The sequence below is a fragment of the Peromyscus leucopus genome, chromosome 16_21, assembly GCF_004664715.2.
Source record: "Peromyscus leucopus breed LL Stock chromosome 16_21, UCI_PerLeu_2.1, whole genome shotgun sequence".
NCBI classification, from domain to species: Eukaryota; Metazoa; Chordata; class Mammalia; order Rodentia; family Cricetidae; genus Peromyscus; species Peromyscus leucopus.
The window spans coordinates 73,702,930-73,720,283 of NC_051084.1; the positions used below are offsets into that span (position 1 = coordinate 73,702,930).

General features: G+C 50.6%; 1 protein-coding gene across 6 annotated transcripts in view; it reads left to right on the plus strand.

Moving 5' to 3' along the window:
* Daam2 (dishevelled associated activator of morphogenesis 2) overlaps positions 1-17,354 on the plus strand; it is a 113,470-nt gene that overhangs the window by 83,604 nt on the left and 12,512 nt on the right. For 4 of the 6 annotated variants that reach the window (XM_028882496.2, XM_028882498.2, XM_028882497.2 and 1 more), the window contains exons 11-17: positions 1,406-1,544; positions 5,120-5,178; positions 5,315-5,499; positions 6,236-6,535; positions 10,432-10,539; positions 13,910-14,016; positions 15,140-15,224. In XM_028882496.2, the coding sequence (XP_028738329.1) occupies positions 1,406-1,544; positions 5,120-5,178; positions 5,315-5,499; positions 6,236-6,535; positions 10,432-10,539; positions 13,910-14,016; positions 15,140-15,224 (983 nt within the window). Of the gene's footprint in view, positions 1-1,405; positions 1,545-5,119; positions 5,179-5,314; positions 5,500-6,235; positions 6,536-10,431; positions 10,540-13,040; positions 13,185-13,909; positions 14,017-15,139; positions 15,225-17,354 lie in introns of all 6 variants that reach the window. The other 2 variants (XM_028882500.2, XM_028882499.2) reach the window with 2 other exon arrangements.

Consider the following 17,354-nt stretch of genomic DNA (forward strand, 5'->3'; position numbering starts at 1 on the left):
GCACACCGCGTTCCCCAGGAACAGCAAACTGACAGGCTAACAACATGGTGTGGGGAGAATGGTAAGGGGAAGACAAGACAGGGAGCCACACCAGGGAGCCACAGTTCTCCAGACACAGCCCAGGGGCTGCACAAGTGGCTGGCAACTAAAGGCACTTGCTTGAGTTCAGGTTTCCAGAACACACGCTTGGTGTCACACAAATACTTGTAACTCTAGCTCCAGGGGATCTAACAACTTCTTCTGGTCTTTGGGGACACACACAGACATGTATAACACACACACACACACATACACACACACGGAGGGAGAGAGAGAGAGACATATGCTATACACACACAGATATATATAATACACACACACACACACACACACACACACACACACACATATTTTTTAAAATCTCAAATTCAGCCCAGATCTTCGTGGAAGTTGCTGGAATCTGGTTTCTTCTGCTCGCAGAGGCTCCCTGTTTGGTGGGCCATAAGCAATGTGAGTGGGACCCTCTCTTCTGCCTCTAAATGGGGCTTTGAAGACACAATTGTCTAGCTTGCAGGCAGATTTTTTTTTGTTTTGGTTTATCGAGACAGGGTTTCTCTGTGTAGTTTTGATGCCTGTCCTGGATCTTGCTCTGTAGACCAGGCTGAACTCGAACTCACAGAGATCCGCCTGGCTCTGCCTCTCAAGTGCTGGGATTAAAGGCGTGCACCACCACCGCCCGGCGCAGGCAGAATTTGATGTCAGGATTAAAATAATTTTTCCTAGTGGCCATTAAAAATGAAGTGACCCAGGAAGGAGAGGTAGTGGCTCTTGTGTAGAAAAGAAGTTCACACCCAGGTGGACGGTGATACCTAAGGATAAGAAGAAGAAGCCTTTGCCTCCATAGTTCAAGGTCATCTCCACCGAGAAGCCTCCCTGGGTTCACTCAGCCCTTATTCAACTCATCCTGATGCCCTTAGCACATATATGGGACCAGCTTCCATTCATCTTTTTCTGTAAAGTGGAAACAAAGATAATCATGAAATCTTGTGTTACGTTTTCCCTGGAGACTTCATTATCGAGCCTGTTATATTTTCAAATGGATGCTTTTTATAGACAGTAGAAAAAGCCATTCACATGCCCAGGGCACAGTATGCCCAGGGTCTCAAGAGGAAAGAGGAAGCACTTTGCGCTGTAGAGAAATGTTAGGAGGGTTGACCGGGTCATGGAAGGCCATCTGTGGATGAGGAGGAGTTGACTGGATTGTGAGTCTCCATGACTGGCAGCAGCACTGCCTCTTCCGTCAGACCAGGATCTTCTCGGGAGGGGGAGGGCTTGCCTTGCTGGCCTGAACCCTGGCAGTCATGGCAGAGCAAGGACTCCAGGGGTTCGAGGACTCAGGACAGCTCCAATGCCTTCTGTCCCTCAGACAAGCGGAATGGTGGCTACTTCCAGCAGTGGCAGCTCCTGGACCGAATCCTCCAGCAGATCGTCCTCCAGGATGAGCGGGGCATGGACCCTGACCTGGCCCCGCTGGAAAACTTCAACGTCAAGAACGTCGTCAACATGTGAGTTACAGCTGGCCTCTGACCTGGCCTCTGCCAGCTCTGCTTCTCTCCCTCTGGGCTCCCCTAGCAAAACTTCAGCTCCCTCTCCAACCCGTGTGAGACTTCAGAAACTCTGTTCTGTAGTGCATAGAAGCCCCTGTCCAGTGGGGCAGCTGGGTTAGTTACTTTTCTTGTTTGTGTGGCAAAATACTTGGACAAAGCAGAGGGAGGGAGGGGGAGGGAGGAGGAGGGAGGAGGGAAGAAAGAAAAGGAAAAAGGAAGGAAAGGAAGGAGGGAGGGGAAGAGGGAAGAAGGGATGGAGAGAGGAAGAGAAGGAGGAAGGAAGAGAGGGAGGGAGGGAGAGAGGGAGGGAGAGAGGGAGGAAGGCTGAAAAGAAGGGCGGGTTTCTTTTGGCTCATAGCTGAGTGTATAATCCATCTAGCTGCAGGATCTTGAGGTTGCTGATTAGAGTGCAGAGAGATGACGTGGTGCTCAGCTGCCTTTCTCCTCTGTGTGGCCCAGGTCCCTAGTCCATGGAATGGTACTGTGGGTCTTCTTTCCTCAGTGAACCCAATCTAAGAAATTACTCACAGATATGCCCAGAGGTTTGCCTCTTTGGTGACTCTAGATCCTGTCAAGATGGCAGTCCAGATTACCCATGGCAGCAGCCATTATTGGGTCTATGAGTATTGGACATACATGGGAAGTGTAACTGAGAGACTGGATTCTTTATTTGTCTCATTTAAATGTGAATAACCCCATGTCATGAGCCTGCTGGTGTCTGTGCTAGACAGTATGAGCATGTGTTACACTCTCAACTCTGTTCTCCATGGTCCACGGCAAGGCTTAGCCAGAGGGGCTAAGAGCATTTACATAGAGCACTGGCCTGTAGACTATAGGTCATGAGCCAGCCCAGTCCTCCAGTTAGGACTGAGAATTGTTTTGTTTTTCCTTTGTTTATTTATTTTTGTTTTGGAGTGTGTGTACATATATCATGTGCATACCTGTGTATGCATGTTCATATGCGTATGCATGCACATGTAGGATGTGCATGTGGAAGCCAACGGACAATCTCGGATACTATCCTCAGGTAGATTGTCCATCTCCTCTGAGATGGGGTCTCTTGTTGGCCTAGAACTCCCTAATTAGGCTAGGCTAGCCAGTTAAAGAGCCACAAGGACTACAGGTGTGCACCACCTCACCCGTTACCTAAGCAGGTTCTGGGGATCAAACTCAAGTCTTGAGCTTTACCCCCTGAGCTATTGCCTCAGCATGTCCTTATACTTCACACCAACAAACCAGGACCGTGTGACAGCCACTGTGCACATAACACCAACAAACCAGGACCATGTGACAGCCACTGTGCACATAATACCAACAAACCAGGACCGTGTGACGGCCACTGTGCACAGTATACAAAACACCTAAATACCAATGCTGGCTCTTTACAGAAGGTTGGTGGCCACTGACATGGGACATGGCCATTTGAACATAAACCAATTGCATGAGTTGTCAGAGACCTTTTACAGAGTGTACTCGAAGACACACAGAAACCATTCATGTTTACATTGGTGAGCTAATAATAAGACCTACCCTAATGTCCTGGGTATTTTTAATTAATTTTTTTATTTAACTTTGATATGAGTTTGAGCTAATTGTCCTTCCAGGGACAAATTGCCTTCCTGATTTTGCATTCTAAAGCCAAATGCAAAGTAGATTTTAAATGACTCTCATTTTATTTGCACAAATGATCAAGAGTTGATTCCGTCCAACCCCTAACTTGTTTGTTGCTCAAGTACAGCTAGTAAACTAATCACACGGTGGCTTCAGTTGGTTTTCTGCAAACTCTCTGTATTATTTAGTGAGGAAACATTTTCTGTGCCAGACACGATGATTCCGGGGCTCTAGCGAAGCCCCTGTGTCTTCTTGGACTGCAGAAGTCTTTAAAATCACTTTAAGTTACTGCAAATGGGAGTGAACATATGAACCAGCATATGAGACCTGATTTAGCTTTAAATGTCTCTCCTCTGAGGCCCCTGAGGTCAGAATAGGAATGGGATGGTAGTATGTATGCATAGATGTGGGCATGTGCACACCTGTGCATGTGTGTGGTATGATTGGCCTTTTCTCTTCTTGTCTCTGCTCCATTTCTCCTCTGAGTGTGTCTGTGTCCCTGATCTACTGGCTAACACAAGTTTCTGATACCTCTCATGATGCAGCTGGGGACAAGAGGCAGGAAGGGGAAGGGGAAAGGTCTTAGAGGTCTTAATTGACGGGCTGTATAGTAATGGGCCTCCTGCTCTCTGGGTGTGCACATGAGTGCATTGGGGGTCCTCTAGAGTTCCTTGCTAAGAGTCTTTCCCTATAGAACCCAAAGCATGGACCATGCAAGAGGTTCCCCACCCCCATTAAGCTGGTTGTCTATCACCTCTCTGGCAGCACACATTGGCCTAGAGTTTGATGTTTCCAGCTATCTGCTAAATGGACCCCTGGGCTCCATAGACAAATGACATCAGCCCCGTTCAACCACAAGGGCCCAAACTGCCATCTGCTCCACTCACACAGGCTGTGTCAGCAAACTCTCGGGGTGCCAACAGGTCCCAGCACAGCCACGCTGTCTGAGCTGATTAGCCCTTCTTTACCATCTGCATTTGCCTGGCTCCAAGTAGAACCAGCCTGCCCTGCACCCCTCCCCAGACCAGGGAATATAATCAAGACTCTGTCCATGCCCAAGGAACCACTTCTTTGGGTGGTAAAAGATGTAGCACCCCAATGACCACAGTAGCAACCCTCCAAAGAAATCTCACCATGGGCCGGCAAGATTGTTCAGCAAGTGTAGACACTTGCTGCCAAGCCTGATGGCCTGAGTTCAATCATGGAAATCACATGCTGAAAGGAAAAGGAGAGAATAAACCTGCAAAGTTGTCCTCTCTGATCGCGCCTGCAGTGGCATGGAATAGAAAAAGAAACAAATGTAAAAATGTAATGATAACTGGGCTGTCAGAATGGGATTCAATCCCTCATAACTTTAGGGTCTGAGGCAAGGCTAATTTTAACATCTGTTAGAAGAGTTTGCTATGAATGAAGCTGTCCTGTGTCTCAGATGTGCCCCCAATCATGCTCCATCACTCCTCTGCTCTGTTGGGCGGACAGCTTCCCATGTCCTTATGTGTTAGACTGATGTTTTTGGCTGTTAGATGTGTGTGTGTGTGTGTGTGTGTGTGTGTGTGTGTGTGTGTGTGTGTGTGTGTGATATGTGAATGTAAGAGTGCATAAGTGTATCAGTATGCATATATTTATGTGCATGTACTACAGACCACCTGAGTTCAGTCCTTTATCTAGCACTTACCTCCAATTCCTATCAACTGTCACACAGGGAGTTGAATTGGAAATGACTTGGGGTTCCTTCCTGTTCTCATGGTCCATGAGGACACAGAGTGAGAATGGGAAGGAATGGGGACCTGGAGAGGCATGTGAGAAGCCTGTGTCTGGACAGATCAGAGATCAGGCTCTATCTCTGGGGAATAGAGATGCCTGTCTTCCAGGGAGAGGTGAGATAACGTCGAAGTCACATGGTCCCTTCCACGTCTCCACAGGCTCATCAATGAGAACGAAGTGAAGCAGTGGCGGGACCAAGCAGAGAAGTTTCGGAAGGGTGAGAGGGTCCGCCTCACCTGGCTACACCACTCCCTGCACCCGTGCCCACCCTGCCTGGGACCCCAGCTCCTCCCTCAGAGAAGTCATACCTGCTCCCTCTCCTCTCACTTTCCTGGGGGTCCCCTCCCCTCCAGAACACATGGAGCTCGTGAGCAGGCTGGAGAGAAAGGAGCGGGAATGCGAGACAAAGACACTGGAGAAGGAAGAGATGATGAGGACCCTGAACAAGATGAAGGACAAGCTGGCCCGGGAGTCCCAGGAACTGCGCCAAGCTAGGGGACAAGTGGCAGAACTGGTAGCCCAACTCAGTGAAATCTCAGTACGCGTGCGCGGGCGTCCTCCAATTCCCAGTCCTGTAGTTCAGCCAGCTCCCCGAGTTTCAGCTTAGAGTGGGCAGCGCAAGTGTGGGGGGAAGAGAAGAACCTCAACATGAAGGAGAAGAGAAAGGGGGACCTTGAGCCACAACCCAAGTGGCTCACTAGTCTGTGTGGGTGAGCCCTTTGTGTTAACAAATTCAGGATGGGATGACACCGTTCCCAGAAGTGGATCTTGGACAGGAGTGAATGTAGAATTCCTGCCCCTTCCTTCTGGCTGGATGTCTCTGTGCAGCAAGTAGCCTGCACCACTGCATGCATGCATCCAGATGTTTCACTTTGGTGGTTGTGACTTTGGTTGCCTAGTGTCTGTGTGTATGCTTAACTTAGTGTGTGTGTGTTCATACATGTGTATATGTGTGTGGGGGCCTGTATCTGTGTGTGTGTCTGTATCTGTGTGTGCATGTGCACATGTGTGTCTGTGTGTATCTGTGTGTGTGTCTGTATGTGTGCATGTGCACATGTGTGTGTGTGTCTGTATCTGTGTGTGCATGTGCACGTGTGTGTCTGTGTGTATCTATGTGTGTGTTGACTGTTTGAGATGCAGAGAGAGAAAATGGTGTCTCAATGTACATGAAGGATTGAAGAAGGTTCAGTAGGTAGGAAATGAGGATAACGCGGAGACCCGGTTAGCGTGAGTACTGATGGGCACACCATCTTGTCTTTTTTGTCTTCCCACAGACCGGCCCAGTGTCTTCCCCACCTCCCCCTGGAGGTCCACTCACCTTGTCTTCCTCCACAACAACCAATGACCTGCCTCCACCCCCGCCCCCGCTCCCCTTTGCCTGCTGCCCACCCCCACCCCCACCGCCCCCTCCTCCCGGAGGGCCTCCTATCCCTCCAGGTGCTCCGCCGTGCTTCAGCTCAGGCCTGCCCCTGCCTCAGGACCCCTTCCCCAGCAACAGTGCCCCACTCAGGAAAAAGCGCACCCCCCAGCCTTCACACCCACTGAAGTCCTTCAACTGGGTCAAGCTGAGTGAGGTAAGTCGCCGAGGGGCCGGCGGGCAGCTCCATGTCCTGCACCTTGCGCTTTGCACAAGTCATCCTGATTCTCTGTTTGGTCAGGCGCCAGGGTGGGCACGGACGAGGGGCTGGCTGGAGTCAGGTGGCTCGCTGTCCCCTCTGGACACCAACACTGGAGGCAGTGTTCAGGGCAGACCTTGTGCTTCCTGTCAAAGCCTCTTGCAATGAGCCTGTGTGTGCTGGGGGTGAATGGAGAAGCAGACATTAGGAGCTAGGGAGATGGCATGGCGGACAAGAGTGCTTTCTCTGTAAGCATGAGGAGCTGAGTTTGAACCCCGTCATCCACATAAAAAGCTAGTTATGGCTGTATGTGCTCTTAACCCCGGCACTGAGGGACAGAGACAAGAGGATTCCAGGAGCTTTGCAAGCCAGCTGGCCTAACCAAAGTGGCAAGCTTTCGGTTTAGTGAGAGACCCTGCCTGAGAGAATGAGGCAGAGGTGATGAAGGAAGAAATGGCGTTGCCTCCTGAGAGCGATGGGTCTGACTGATTAGGAGACATAGCCTGAAGTGCTTACAGAGCACTCGGTTTTACTTACTCAGCCCTAAGCAATCCTAGTGTGCCTCTGTGTTGACCATGGAAATCACTTCCCCGGTCTGTTACCATAGCTTGATTGTCCCTCATGGTCTCTAAGATCCTCCTACTTCTGGCTGCCCAGTCTGGGTGGAAACATGGAGTGTGAATACTGCCCCCTCCACCTCCTGAGTTGCTGAAGAATTAGAGCTGCCTGTAACAGCACTTCACAGCTAGACCATAAGGCTCCAACCTTCTCTAGGTGGTAGCTCTAACTTGTACATGCTGCTTTGCAGTGAGAAAGCCACAGGCCAGGAGCACGTGTGCAGGCAAAGAACATTCCAGAACCTAAAGCCAGAGGCTGTGTGGGAAGCAAAGCATGTTAGTTTGCTGGCATGGTCAAAAAATGTTTAAATCCTCACACTTTCAACTTATAAATTGTTTTTTAAAATGTAGCAAGTTAGGGGCCAGGGAGATGCTCAGTCTACAAAGGTGCTTGCTGCTGAGCCTGAGAACCCAAGTCGGACCCCCGAAACCATGAGGTGGGAAGAGAGAACTGACTCCTGAAAGTTGACTTCTGACCCCCCTCGATATGTGTGGCGTGGCCTGTGTGACTCACCCCAAAATAAAAAAAAAATGTAAAAATAATTTTAGTAGCTGTGAAGGACTTAGATAACTCAATTGGAAAAGTACTCAATTCTAAGGACCTGACTTTGATCTCTAGCACTCACGTGAAAATAGAGAAAAAAGAAAAGGAGAATTAGTTGGACATGGTAGCATGTGCCTGATCCCAGCACTGAAGAGGCAGTGACAGGAACATCCCTGAGGCTTGACCGCCAGTCAGCCACGTGAGAAACCCTGTAAAGAAGCTGTAAAGATCAGCTCCCGAGGAACAACTCCTGCAGTTGACCTAGTCCACACATGCACTGTACACACATGTGCATGCACACACATATGTGTACCCACACATGACATGTATTAAACTATAGCATGTGACAGGAATTAAGAAAATACAGTCAAGAACTGGTAAATAACTCGGCAGGTGAAGTGCTGGCTGTGTAAGCCTGACGGGGTGAGTTCAGTCCCAGAAGAGGGCACCTGACTCTACAAAGTTGTCCTCTGACCTTTGCATGAACACACATCGCATACGCCACACACAACAACAACAGTAAAAGAAGAAAATACAGGCATGACCGTCAGCAGCTTCTCTGTCGTGATGCTGACCTCCATGCTTGGGGTTTTGCTCTGGTCCAGGATTTATAAAGGCTGCATGATTCCTTAGGGACCGTGAGTAGGGTCATGTGCCCGTCCTATGGGTGGAAGTGCACTGAGTGATGTTTGAGAGCCCAGTATTCAATCCCAAGCTTTTGATTCTGTGACAGGGCAGACGAGTTAATTATTTGACTTTCAGCTTCCTATCTGTAAATTGGGGGGTGGGGTCATCACAATGCCCTCCAAAGGATGGCTGTGAAGACTGACTGATACACTAGCTAGAGAGGACTCTGGCATGGACAGTCTTGATGATGTGAAATTAGTTACTATTCACGGTGTTTTCCACATGTACTCTAAGTGTGTCACCATGATTCTCATGTCAACAAAGTTGAACTATGCTTCCCTTAGACTCAGTTTCCCATTTGGGCTATGGGGTTGAAATACTATCCTTCCATTTGCCCACAGGTCACCTAATAGCAGGGCCAGAAATGTCAGTCAGTGGAGCTGTTCAGCCCCAAAGGCGGTGCTCTGGGAGGGAACCGTCCTGAAGCATGGTCCTGGGAAAAGGCTGCATGTGACTTCTGTGGCTATCTCCAGGGGTCTGAAGTCCCGGGAATCTAGGCTAGAGATGACAGAGTGTTGGAAAAATTAAATCGGAGAGTTATCATCCAAGGTGGATATACCAGGGAGATTTGCTCTGACCTCCACAAGAATACAAAGGATTGGAATCTTTACTCTTACGAGCCTCCTTTCCCCATCCCTACCCATGTTCAGGAGACACTGGGTTCCCAGATCCCCCTTTGCTTCAGTTTGCTCCTCTCCCTGCCATCCTGACTCAGTTCCCCATCCCATCCTCTCTCTCTGCCCCCCACGTCTTCCTTTCCAGGAGCCAAGTTTCTCTCTCTAGCTCCTTCCTCTATCCTACACATGCTCTTAAATGTACACACACACACACACACACACACACACACACACACACACACACACACACACACAGCGGTTGTTTCCACCGTGAAAAGAATGCGTCTGTGTTGGCTTTGGCCAGTTGCCTGCATCCCTTGCTGCTGTGAGTTTCCCAGTCCGGCATTCCACATGAGGGTCCCTGGCTTTCGGAAGGCCACAGGAATGTCTCCTCCCTCTTGACTCTGGCCTAGCCTCCCCTTTTCAGAGTTTAAGAAAATAGAAGTGAGGAAAAGGTAGACTGTCTCAAATCTGAGGAGGAGCCGTACGTAGCAAGGGGTGTTAGGATGGGGCCTGACAGGCCTCTGGACAGGTGAGAGTAGGTGACTGGGAGATTGTTGCTCCAAAGACAAATGCCGGAGAGGAGATAAGGATTCTTGGAGGAGGGGTTGTCAGTGAGGAGGGGTGCTCCCCTATTCCCTGCTTGTCCTCTGGACCATCAACACGGTGTTACAAGGTTGCTGGTGCAGGGTGGGCTTCTAGAGACCCTAGCACAAGCGTCTAAAACCACGGGACACTGCTTCCATCGAGGAAGCTGGAAACTACATATGTATGGGTCAATGGCAATCATAAAGGATGGGGACCTTCCCTGGCTCTGAGCAACAGGAAGTTGAGGCAAGTTTTGCTGATCTGAGCTGAGTCACTGCATGGGGCCAGCGTGTCCCAGCTTTTGGCATGTGTCCACTTTCTGGTAATCTGGGAAAGTAGGAACAAGTTCCTGGGAAAGAAAATGACCATCTCAGGGAGCACGCTGTATGCCCAGGCCCAGACGATCCCACATATGTGTGAGCCACAGTGTTCCCAGGGACTCCAGTCAGAGAGCAGGCATGCACGATGCTCCCGGAGCACTGCCTTTGGTTGTATCCTTCTGAAGAAGCACAGCCCCTACTTCCGTGTGTGTGCCAACACTCCAGTGCGTTCTGAGACACTTCCATCGGCCTCACAGGGAGGCAGGGACAAGCAGGAGGTTGCCCTCTAGAACACTGAGGAAACGGGAGCTTGGAGAAGGGTGGGTGTTGTTGGACCCCTTTCTGGAAGGATGAGAGCCTGGCCACTGTAGCCTGAGACTTTGGTCTGCCCGTGGGGACAGATGGGTTAGGGGACTACTGGCATCTCTGTCCTGGAGGAGCCGGGTCAACCAGAGGTTCTTCTCCTTACCCCGAATCTTAGGAGCGTGTCTCTGGTACCGTGTGGAATGAGATTGATGACATGCAGGTATTTCAGATTCTGGACCTGGAAGATTTTGAAAAAATGTTCTCGGCATATCAGAGGCACCAGGTAAGACCATATCCTCTGCTCTCTTGGATCTTGACTTTCAACCTTCACACACACACACACACACACACACACACACACACACACACACACGCACGCACGCACGCGCACCCCTTGTATTTAAACCTTGCCTGTTCTCTCATTTCCCTTTTCCCCTCTATCTTTCCTTCATTTTCCTTCCTCACAGATATGCTGAATGACTTTATTGGTAATAAGTTTCCATGTTCCTGCCAAGGGCAAAGAGATAAATAAGAGCCGCACAGTCCAGTGAGGGCTCAACGCGCCATTTCTAGGGATGGAATGGTGTTTTCCCTCATTGGAAGCAGACTCCCAGACTTGGCCTCTGTTGAGCACTGTTCTGTTTGGTTGTGAATAAAAGACTATACCTAGAAGCTGCTGTAGTTTTCAGCCCACATTTCCCACCATTTCCCCCCCATACACTCCCTCACACATTTACACATAGGCACACACATGCACACTCACACACTCACTCACCCATACATACAGGCACACACACATGCACACAATGCACATACACACTTTCACATATACACACAGACAGACAGACAGACAGACAGACAGACACACACACACACACACACACACACACACACACACACACACACACCTACCTACAGAGAAGCTAAAGGTGTAGGGAAGGTGATGGATGCTGCTCCATACCACTTCCAAGGATCAAGCCTGAGCCTGGGGCCTGCTCTGCTGAGTCTGTGTACATGGCCAGTCCTCCAGCCACAGAGGATGTAAGGGGGTTGTGGCTTGTGGCCAGATACAGGTATAAAATGATAAGGACTTATAGGGACTGCCGTGGTACCAATTGTCAGCCCTCATCTTCCAATACTGAGCGACTCTGAAGATGGGAGGGGGATCTGGAATCTGAGTGCAGCTGTCACACCTGGGAGCCTTCCCCAGGTCCACTTGGTGAGGAATAGTGCAGGGGCTTGCTTTCTATGGCCCTTGCTTTCTCTGTGCATCTGCTAAGGTTTGCACATTTATTCCTTCACCTCTGCTTGGCCAGGACGCTGGCCTTGAGGACTTCTGCTATACTCAGGGGCCCTGAGCCCTGGTTGGTGGATAGGTACTGAGGCCTCTCTCCATCAGTCTGCAGAGGGTCCCCTGCTTGGTTTTTTGCCGAGTCTAGACCTGGAGATGACTCTTCATGGGGTAGTCAGGGCCAAGGTCTCATGGGACCTAGCCAAAGGAATGGTGTGCAGTTGACACTGGCCCATCTTGGGGTTCCAGATAAAACAAATGGTTGTTTATTTGATTTAAATGTGGTGTCTGTGATGTCTGATCCTCTACTCTTAATTCCAAGCAGTGTTTTAGCTCACGCTGTGGTTAGGCTGGCATGCTCAGGGCAGTATGGGAAGAGTCCTGTGAACACCTATGCCCTGAGTAAGATGGGGGTAGGGGGGATGAATGTAGCAGAGATGGCACGCCCATGCCTCCTCTTCATTTGTGATGGGATTCTGGACTGGCCCCTTCAAACTCCAAGCCCTAAGCTGGGATAGGAGTCAGGTAGGAAAGAGTTCCTGTGCGCTTCAGGCCTCCCAGGCTGCTGGGAAGAGTTAGGTCTGAAAGCCACCTGACCTGCCCACTTCAGGCTGCTGGGCCCACTCCCCCACAGCTCAGCTGGGCTCCCTCACATCAGTATCCAGGACCCAAGTCACAGGAGTCAAGAGCAGCTCCAGAGGCCAAACTGACCTGGTTGCTACCTCTCCATACCTCGGAGCCCCAGGCCTTGAGCCACGAGGCAGAGGAGGTCCTGAGACCTCTCTATGTCCTAGGTGGGTTCTGAGCTTGTGGCTCCAACTCAGTGTCAGGAAGAAAGACACGGGACAAGATGTGCTTCTCTGTCTCCTTAGACATCAGATAAGCATAGGGAAGGGCCAAATTCAAGGTTGCCTGCTTTTCCTGCCCCAGAGAGCAGGATTTTCACAAGCTTCTGGTTCAAATTCATTTTCTGATACAGGAATTCACCAGGGTGGAGAAGTACCCTCTGTCCCCTCAGCAGGTTCCCAGCAGAGGCAGGGAAAACTAGTTCTCAAAGCTTGGGATCCTAGTTCTCATGTTTGGGAGCTACGTGGCTCCACTGGGCACCTCCCTGGTCCCACAGTGGCAGGCTGCCTGGCGTTTGCTTGCCCAGCTTCTCTGAGTGCATGCCTGCCTTGGGCAGCTGTCCATGACTATCTCTGGGCTCCTGTCTCCTGTTCCTGGGGACACAGTAGACAGGGTAGATACCAAGGATGCCCACGTGTGTCTTGACGTTCCTGAGTCCCCAGCCTACTGACTAACATTGTGCATGTTTAGCTCTCTCATGGCTGTGGCTGCTGCCTGCTTAGGAGCCGCTAACTAACATGATTCTCAGCAGGTGAGTCACTCTGGTTCTGTCTCTTACCCACTGTACTGGGCTGCAGCCCGGAACTGGGTCCATGAGAGAAGGCTTGCCTGCATGGCCTTCCAGCCTTTATTACTCATCCATGTAGGGTGGCGTGCAGGAGGGTCCCCAGAGAGAGAGAGGAAATATGAGAGATGGAGGGCCTCCAAGGAGACCTCTGCCAGCCGCGGAGGCGAATGTCCACAGAATGGAGAATGCTTCTAGGTCCCTTGTGTCACCTGCCAGTCCCAAGGCAAGGCTTTCCAGCGTGACTACACATGTTGGGCACCGCACAACTCCAGAGGGAAAATCCACAGACAATGGCGTGCCTGGCAGGCCCTGGAGTTGTGTGCCTTGGAACATGTGCTCTGGGAAAGTCCCTAGAGTCATAGCTGTGTGCTCAACAGGCTCCCGAGTCCCTGGTCGGGGAGGTCCAACAGGACGAGGTTCATGAGCTTTGATTTTGCCTACTGGCATCCCAGAAGTGAATTCCGTGTGGATTCTGTCTTTGTTTTCCCACATGACCTTGTAAAACCCTTTGGTCCTGGCATATTGAGATAGACTGGAAGTCTCCAGGAGTTTGAAACTATGGTGTTATGGGGGTGGGGGGTTGGATCAGCTTCTCATCATAAGCTCAGGGAGGCTCTGGGTGGGTGTGTGATAGGCAACACCATATTGCCTGAAGCCACAGAGATCAATTCCGGCTTCCATTTTCACAGCTCCTTTCCTGGGTTTCCAAGAGAGGCCAAATTTGAAGAGGGGGTACCCTTTGCTACCCTCTACCCTTCCTAGCCCAGGCTAATCATAGATCCTCTCCTAAGAATTGGTGGTTAACGCCTTACCTCTCCCATCTTCTCTTTCTCTTTCTCTATGTCCGCTGGGTCAGGGGCGTCCCCACACTGAAGGAAGGGTGGGTCTGGGAGGTGGGCAAGACGACCTGAGCACTGACCTCAGTCGTCCCATTTAACTCATTTGCAGAAAGAACTGGGGTCCACGGAAGACATATACCTGGCTTCCCGAAAGGTCAAAGAACTGTCAGTCATCGATGGCCGGAGGGCCCAGAACTGTATCATTCTTCTCTCCAAGTAGGTACTCACCTGTAGCAGGGAAAGGCACCCCCAAGGAGAGGCCCAAAATGGGAGGTAAAGGGACTGAGATTTGGATATAACTCTACAGGAGAGTGCTTGCCTGGCTGCCCAGCGTGCACCAGGCCCTGGCTTCATCCAGAGCACAGCAAAACAATACACATGACAGCTGAGCTGCAGGCCCGGGGAAAGGTGGCCGAGGATCAGTGGCGATGTTGGCCTTGCCTCTCTGACTTCTCCAGAGGAGAGGGGATGGATGCTGGTCTAGACCTCTGGCCTGCAAGTCTATGTGGAGCCGCAGCATGGGCTCTTCAGACAGGAAACTGCCCTGTTCATGAGGCTCTCGATGAGTGGGCATCTGCCAGTGGTGCTACTCTAGATCCACGGAGGGCCCACGCGGAGAGGCCTGGCAGCAGCATGACCTCAGCCTGCAAGCATTTCCCTGGGCTTTGGAACAAACAAGCAGGATCTGTATTAACAGCACAGCTTCTGTGTCGGGGCCTCCCCCAGGCAGGGTCAGGGGCGCCGCCCCAAGCTCTATTCTTAGTACCGCCTACAGCCTCCTCTGGGACATCTGCCCCCTCTGCCCTCCCACAAGTTCCCTGGCCTGAGTTTCTGCCATTGAGTGCTGGAGGAGTGCCCCTTCCCTAGGGTTCCCGGTGGGTGTGTACGTGGAGGGGTGGAGAGGGACTGTGTAGGTGGTGGGCAGGGAGACTGATGGGAGCTGGGTGGGGACGGGGCACTGTCAGAGACGCAAGAGTGAGACTGTTCCCCCAGAGTTCTGCTGACACCCTGCTCTGTCCTCCCATAGAGATGCTGAGGATATTTGAGGCAGGAGGGAGGGGTGGAGGAGGAAAAAGGCCTGCCAGAGTGCCTCTGCCCATCCATCTCAATCCCTCGTGTCTCACCAAGCAAGGCATCAGGGACTCGGGCTTCGATGAGAACTAAAACACTCATTAATGACATGTGGAGTGTGTCGGACATCCTCTTCATTAAAATTAGACTCTATTGTGAAATTGGCCTGGGAAGCCTGTGTGGAGGAGGGAGGAGAGAGGGTGTGAACTGGGACTGGCGAGGAGAAGGTGAGGGCCAGGCCAGGCTGCTCAGGGCGGGTTTGTTGCAGGTTGAAGCTTTCTAATGAGGAGATACGCCAGGCCATCTTGAGGATGGATGAACAGGAAGACCTCGCTAAGGACATGCTGGAGCAGGTGAGGACCCTCAGGAGAGGAGAGGAGCCCAGCCAGGGGCAGCCTCCGCCCAGAAAGGCTGAAATCCATGGGTCCGAGAGACATGGATCTGGAGGCACTCGTGTTTCCAGAAACTTCCCAGGACTAGGCTTTCTTCTAGGACAAGCTGCCAGGGAACTGCACGGCCTCTGCAAAGTCCCAGGGAAGGGTCAGGTGGCAATGGTCATTTCCTCCTCAGATCTTTCACTTTAGTACATTGTGTCCTTTAAGAAAGACCTGGGACATGGCAGACAGTCATGCTGCCAATTGAGCTTTATTAAAATGAAGAGCACAGTTGTCAAGCATGCTTGATGTCCTGGGTTCCGTCCCCAGACTGGGCATGGTGGTGCCCATCTGTAATCCCAGAACTGGGGTTTGTGGCCAGCCTGGGCTTCATGATACTCTATCTCAAAAGAGGAGCTGGGCTGCTGGAGAGACGGCCCAGCAGTTAAGAGCACTTTTGCCTTTGCAGAGGACCCGGGTCCATTTCCTAGCACCCATGTGCTGGCTCACAACCACCCATAACTCTAGTTTCAGGGGCTCCAACTCCCTCTTTCTACCTCCGTGGGCACCAGGCACACACATGGTACATAGACATACACGCAGACAAAAGACCCACATACATAAATTAAAATAAATTTTAAAATTTGAAGAGAGAAGAAAAGGAGCCAGTGTCAATCCACAGGATGCGCTTTGCCTCAGGTGATAACAAGTCCACAGTGCTGACAGTGTTTTTCAAGCAGACATATAACAAACGGCTTAAATTTGGAGTAAGGAACGCTACAGATAGATGAGAAAGTGGCAAAAGCCCCGTTTTGAAACTGAGCTGAAACCAGTGTTTTATAGAAGATGGTACCTGGCAGCCTGTGACCACATGAAAGGCCCCAGGGTCAGCAGTCACCAGAGAAGACAGCCAACCCTAGAAAAGGAGTGTTCACAGGCCCATACGCTAGCTAAGATTAAAAACTGACGGTCACATGTTGACAAGGGTGTGGCAGAACTGGAATTCCCACTCAGCTCACTTTGCAGAGCTATTTGGCATGCGTATTAAGGCTAAACATATGTCTGCCCAGGAATCTCATGCTTAGGCACACACTAAAGAGAGGCCAATATAAATATTAAAAGACATATATAGACATAATTATAATAACTTGACTTATTAAACCTCCCAGAGGGTGAGAAACCTAACTGATCATTAATTGGAAATTGGGTAAACAGACTGTGGTACATCCCTTCAGTGGAACACTACTGAGCAGTAGATAAAGATAAACTAGTGATATACAGCATGGGAGAATCTTAGATGTTATGTTGAGTGAGAGGAGGCAGATGCAAATTAAACATAGTGAGTTGGCTCATTTTTGGCGGCTATGGCAAAAATGCCTGAGACTAGCTAATCTATGGGCAAGAGTTTACTGGGCTCATAGTTCTGGAGGCTGGGAAATTCAAGAGCATGGTGCTGTATCTGCTTGGCACCTGGTGAGGTCTTGTGCTGGACATCATGGGAGGAGACAGAAGATGCCATAACATGGATTTCTCTTTCTCTTATCAGCCCACTAATGCCACGACTAGGGCCCTGCCCTTGTGACCTCATTTAACCCCAATTACCCCCACCCAAAGACTCTACTGCCAGATGTCGTTAACATGAACTGGGAAGTTTCCATATGTGAAGTTCAGAGGAACACTTTCAAACCATAGCACAAAGACTGGAGAGGTAACTCAGAGATTAAAAGCACTGACTTCTCTTACAGATGTCTGGGGCTTAGTTCCCAGCACCCACATGGAGGCTCACAACCCTCTGTGACTCTAGTTCCACGAGATCTGATGCCCTCTTCTGGTCTCTGCAGGCACTGCACCCACATGACGCACATACTCATGGAAAATACCTGAGCTCACTATATAGTCAGGCTGACCTCAAAATGGATGTGTAGAGCAGATTGGCCTCAACTCTCTAGGTAGTTCAAGCTTGCCTTGAAATTGATATGTAGCCCAGGCTGTCCTTGAATTCTTCATTCTCCTGCCTCAGCAGGCCCTTCCAGTATTGAGCAGAGCAATGCGTGAGCCTCTCCACACTTCACACTGTATGCACTGCTCAACAGCTTCCCATCTGACTTG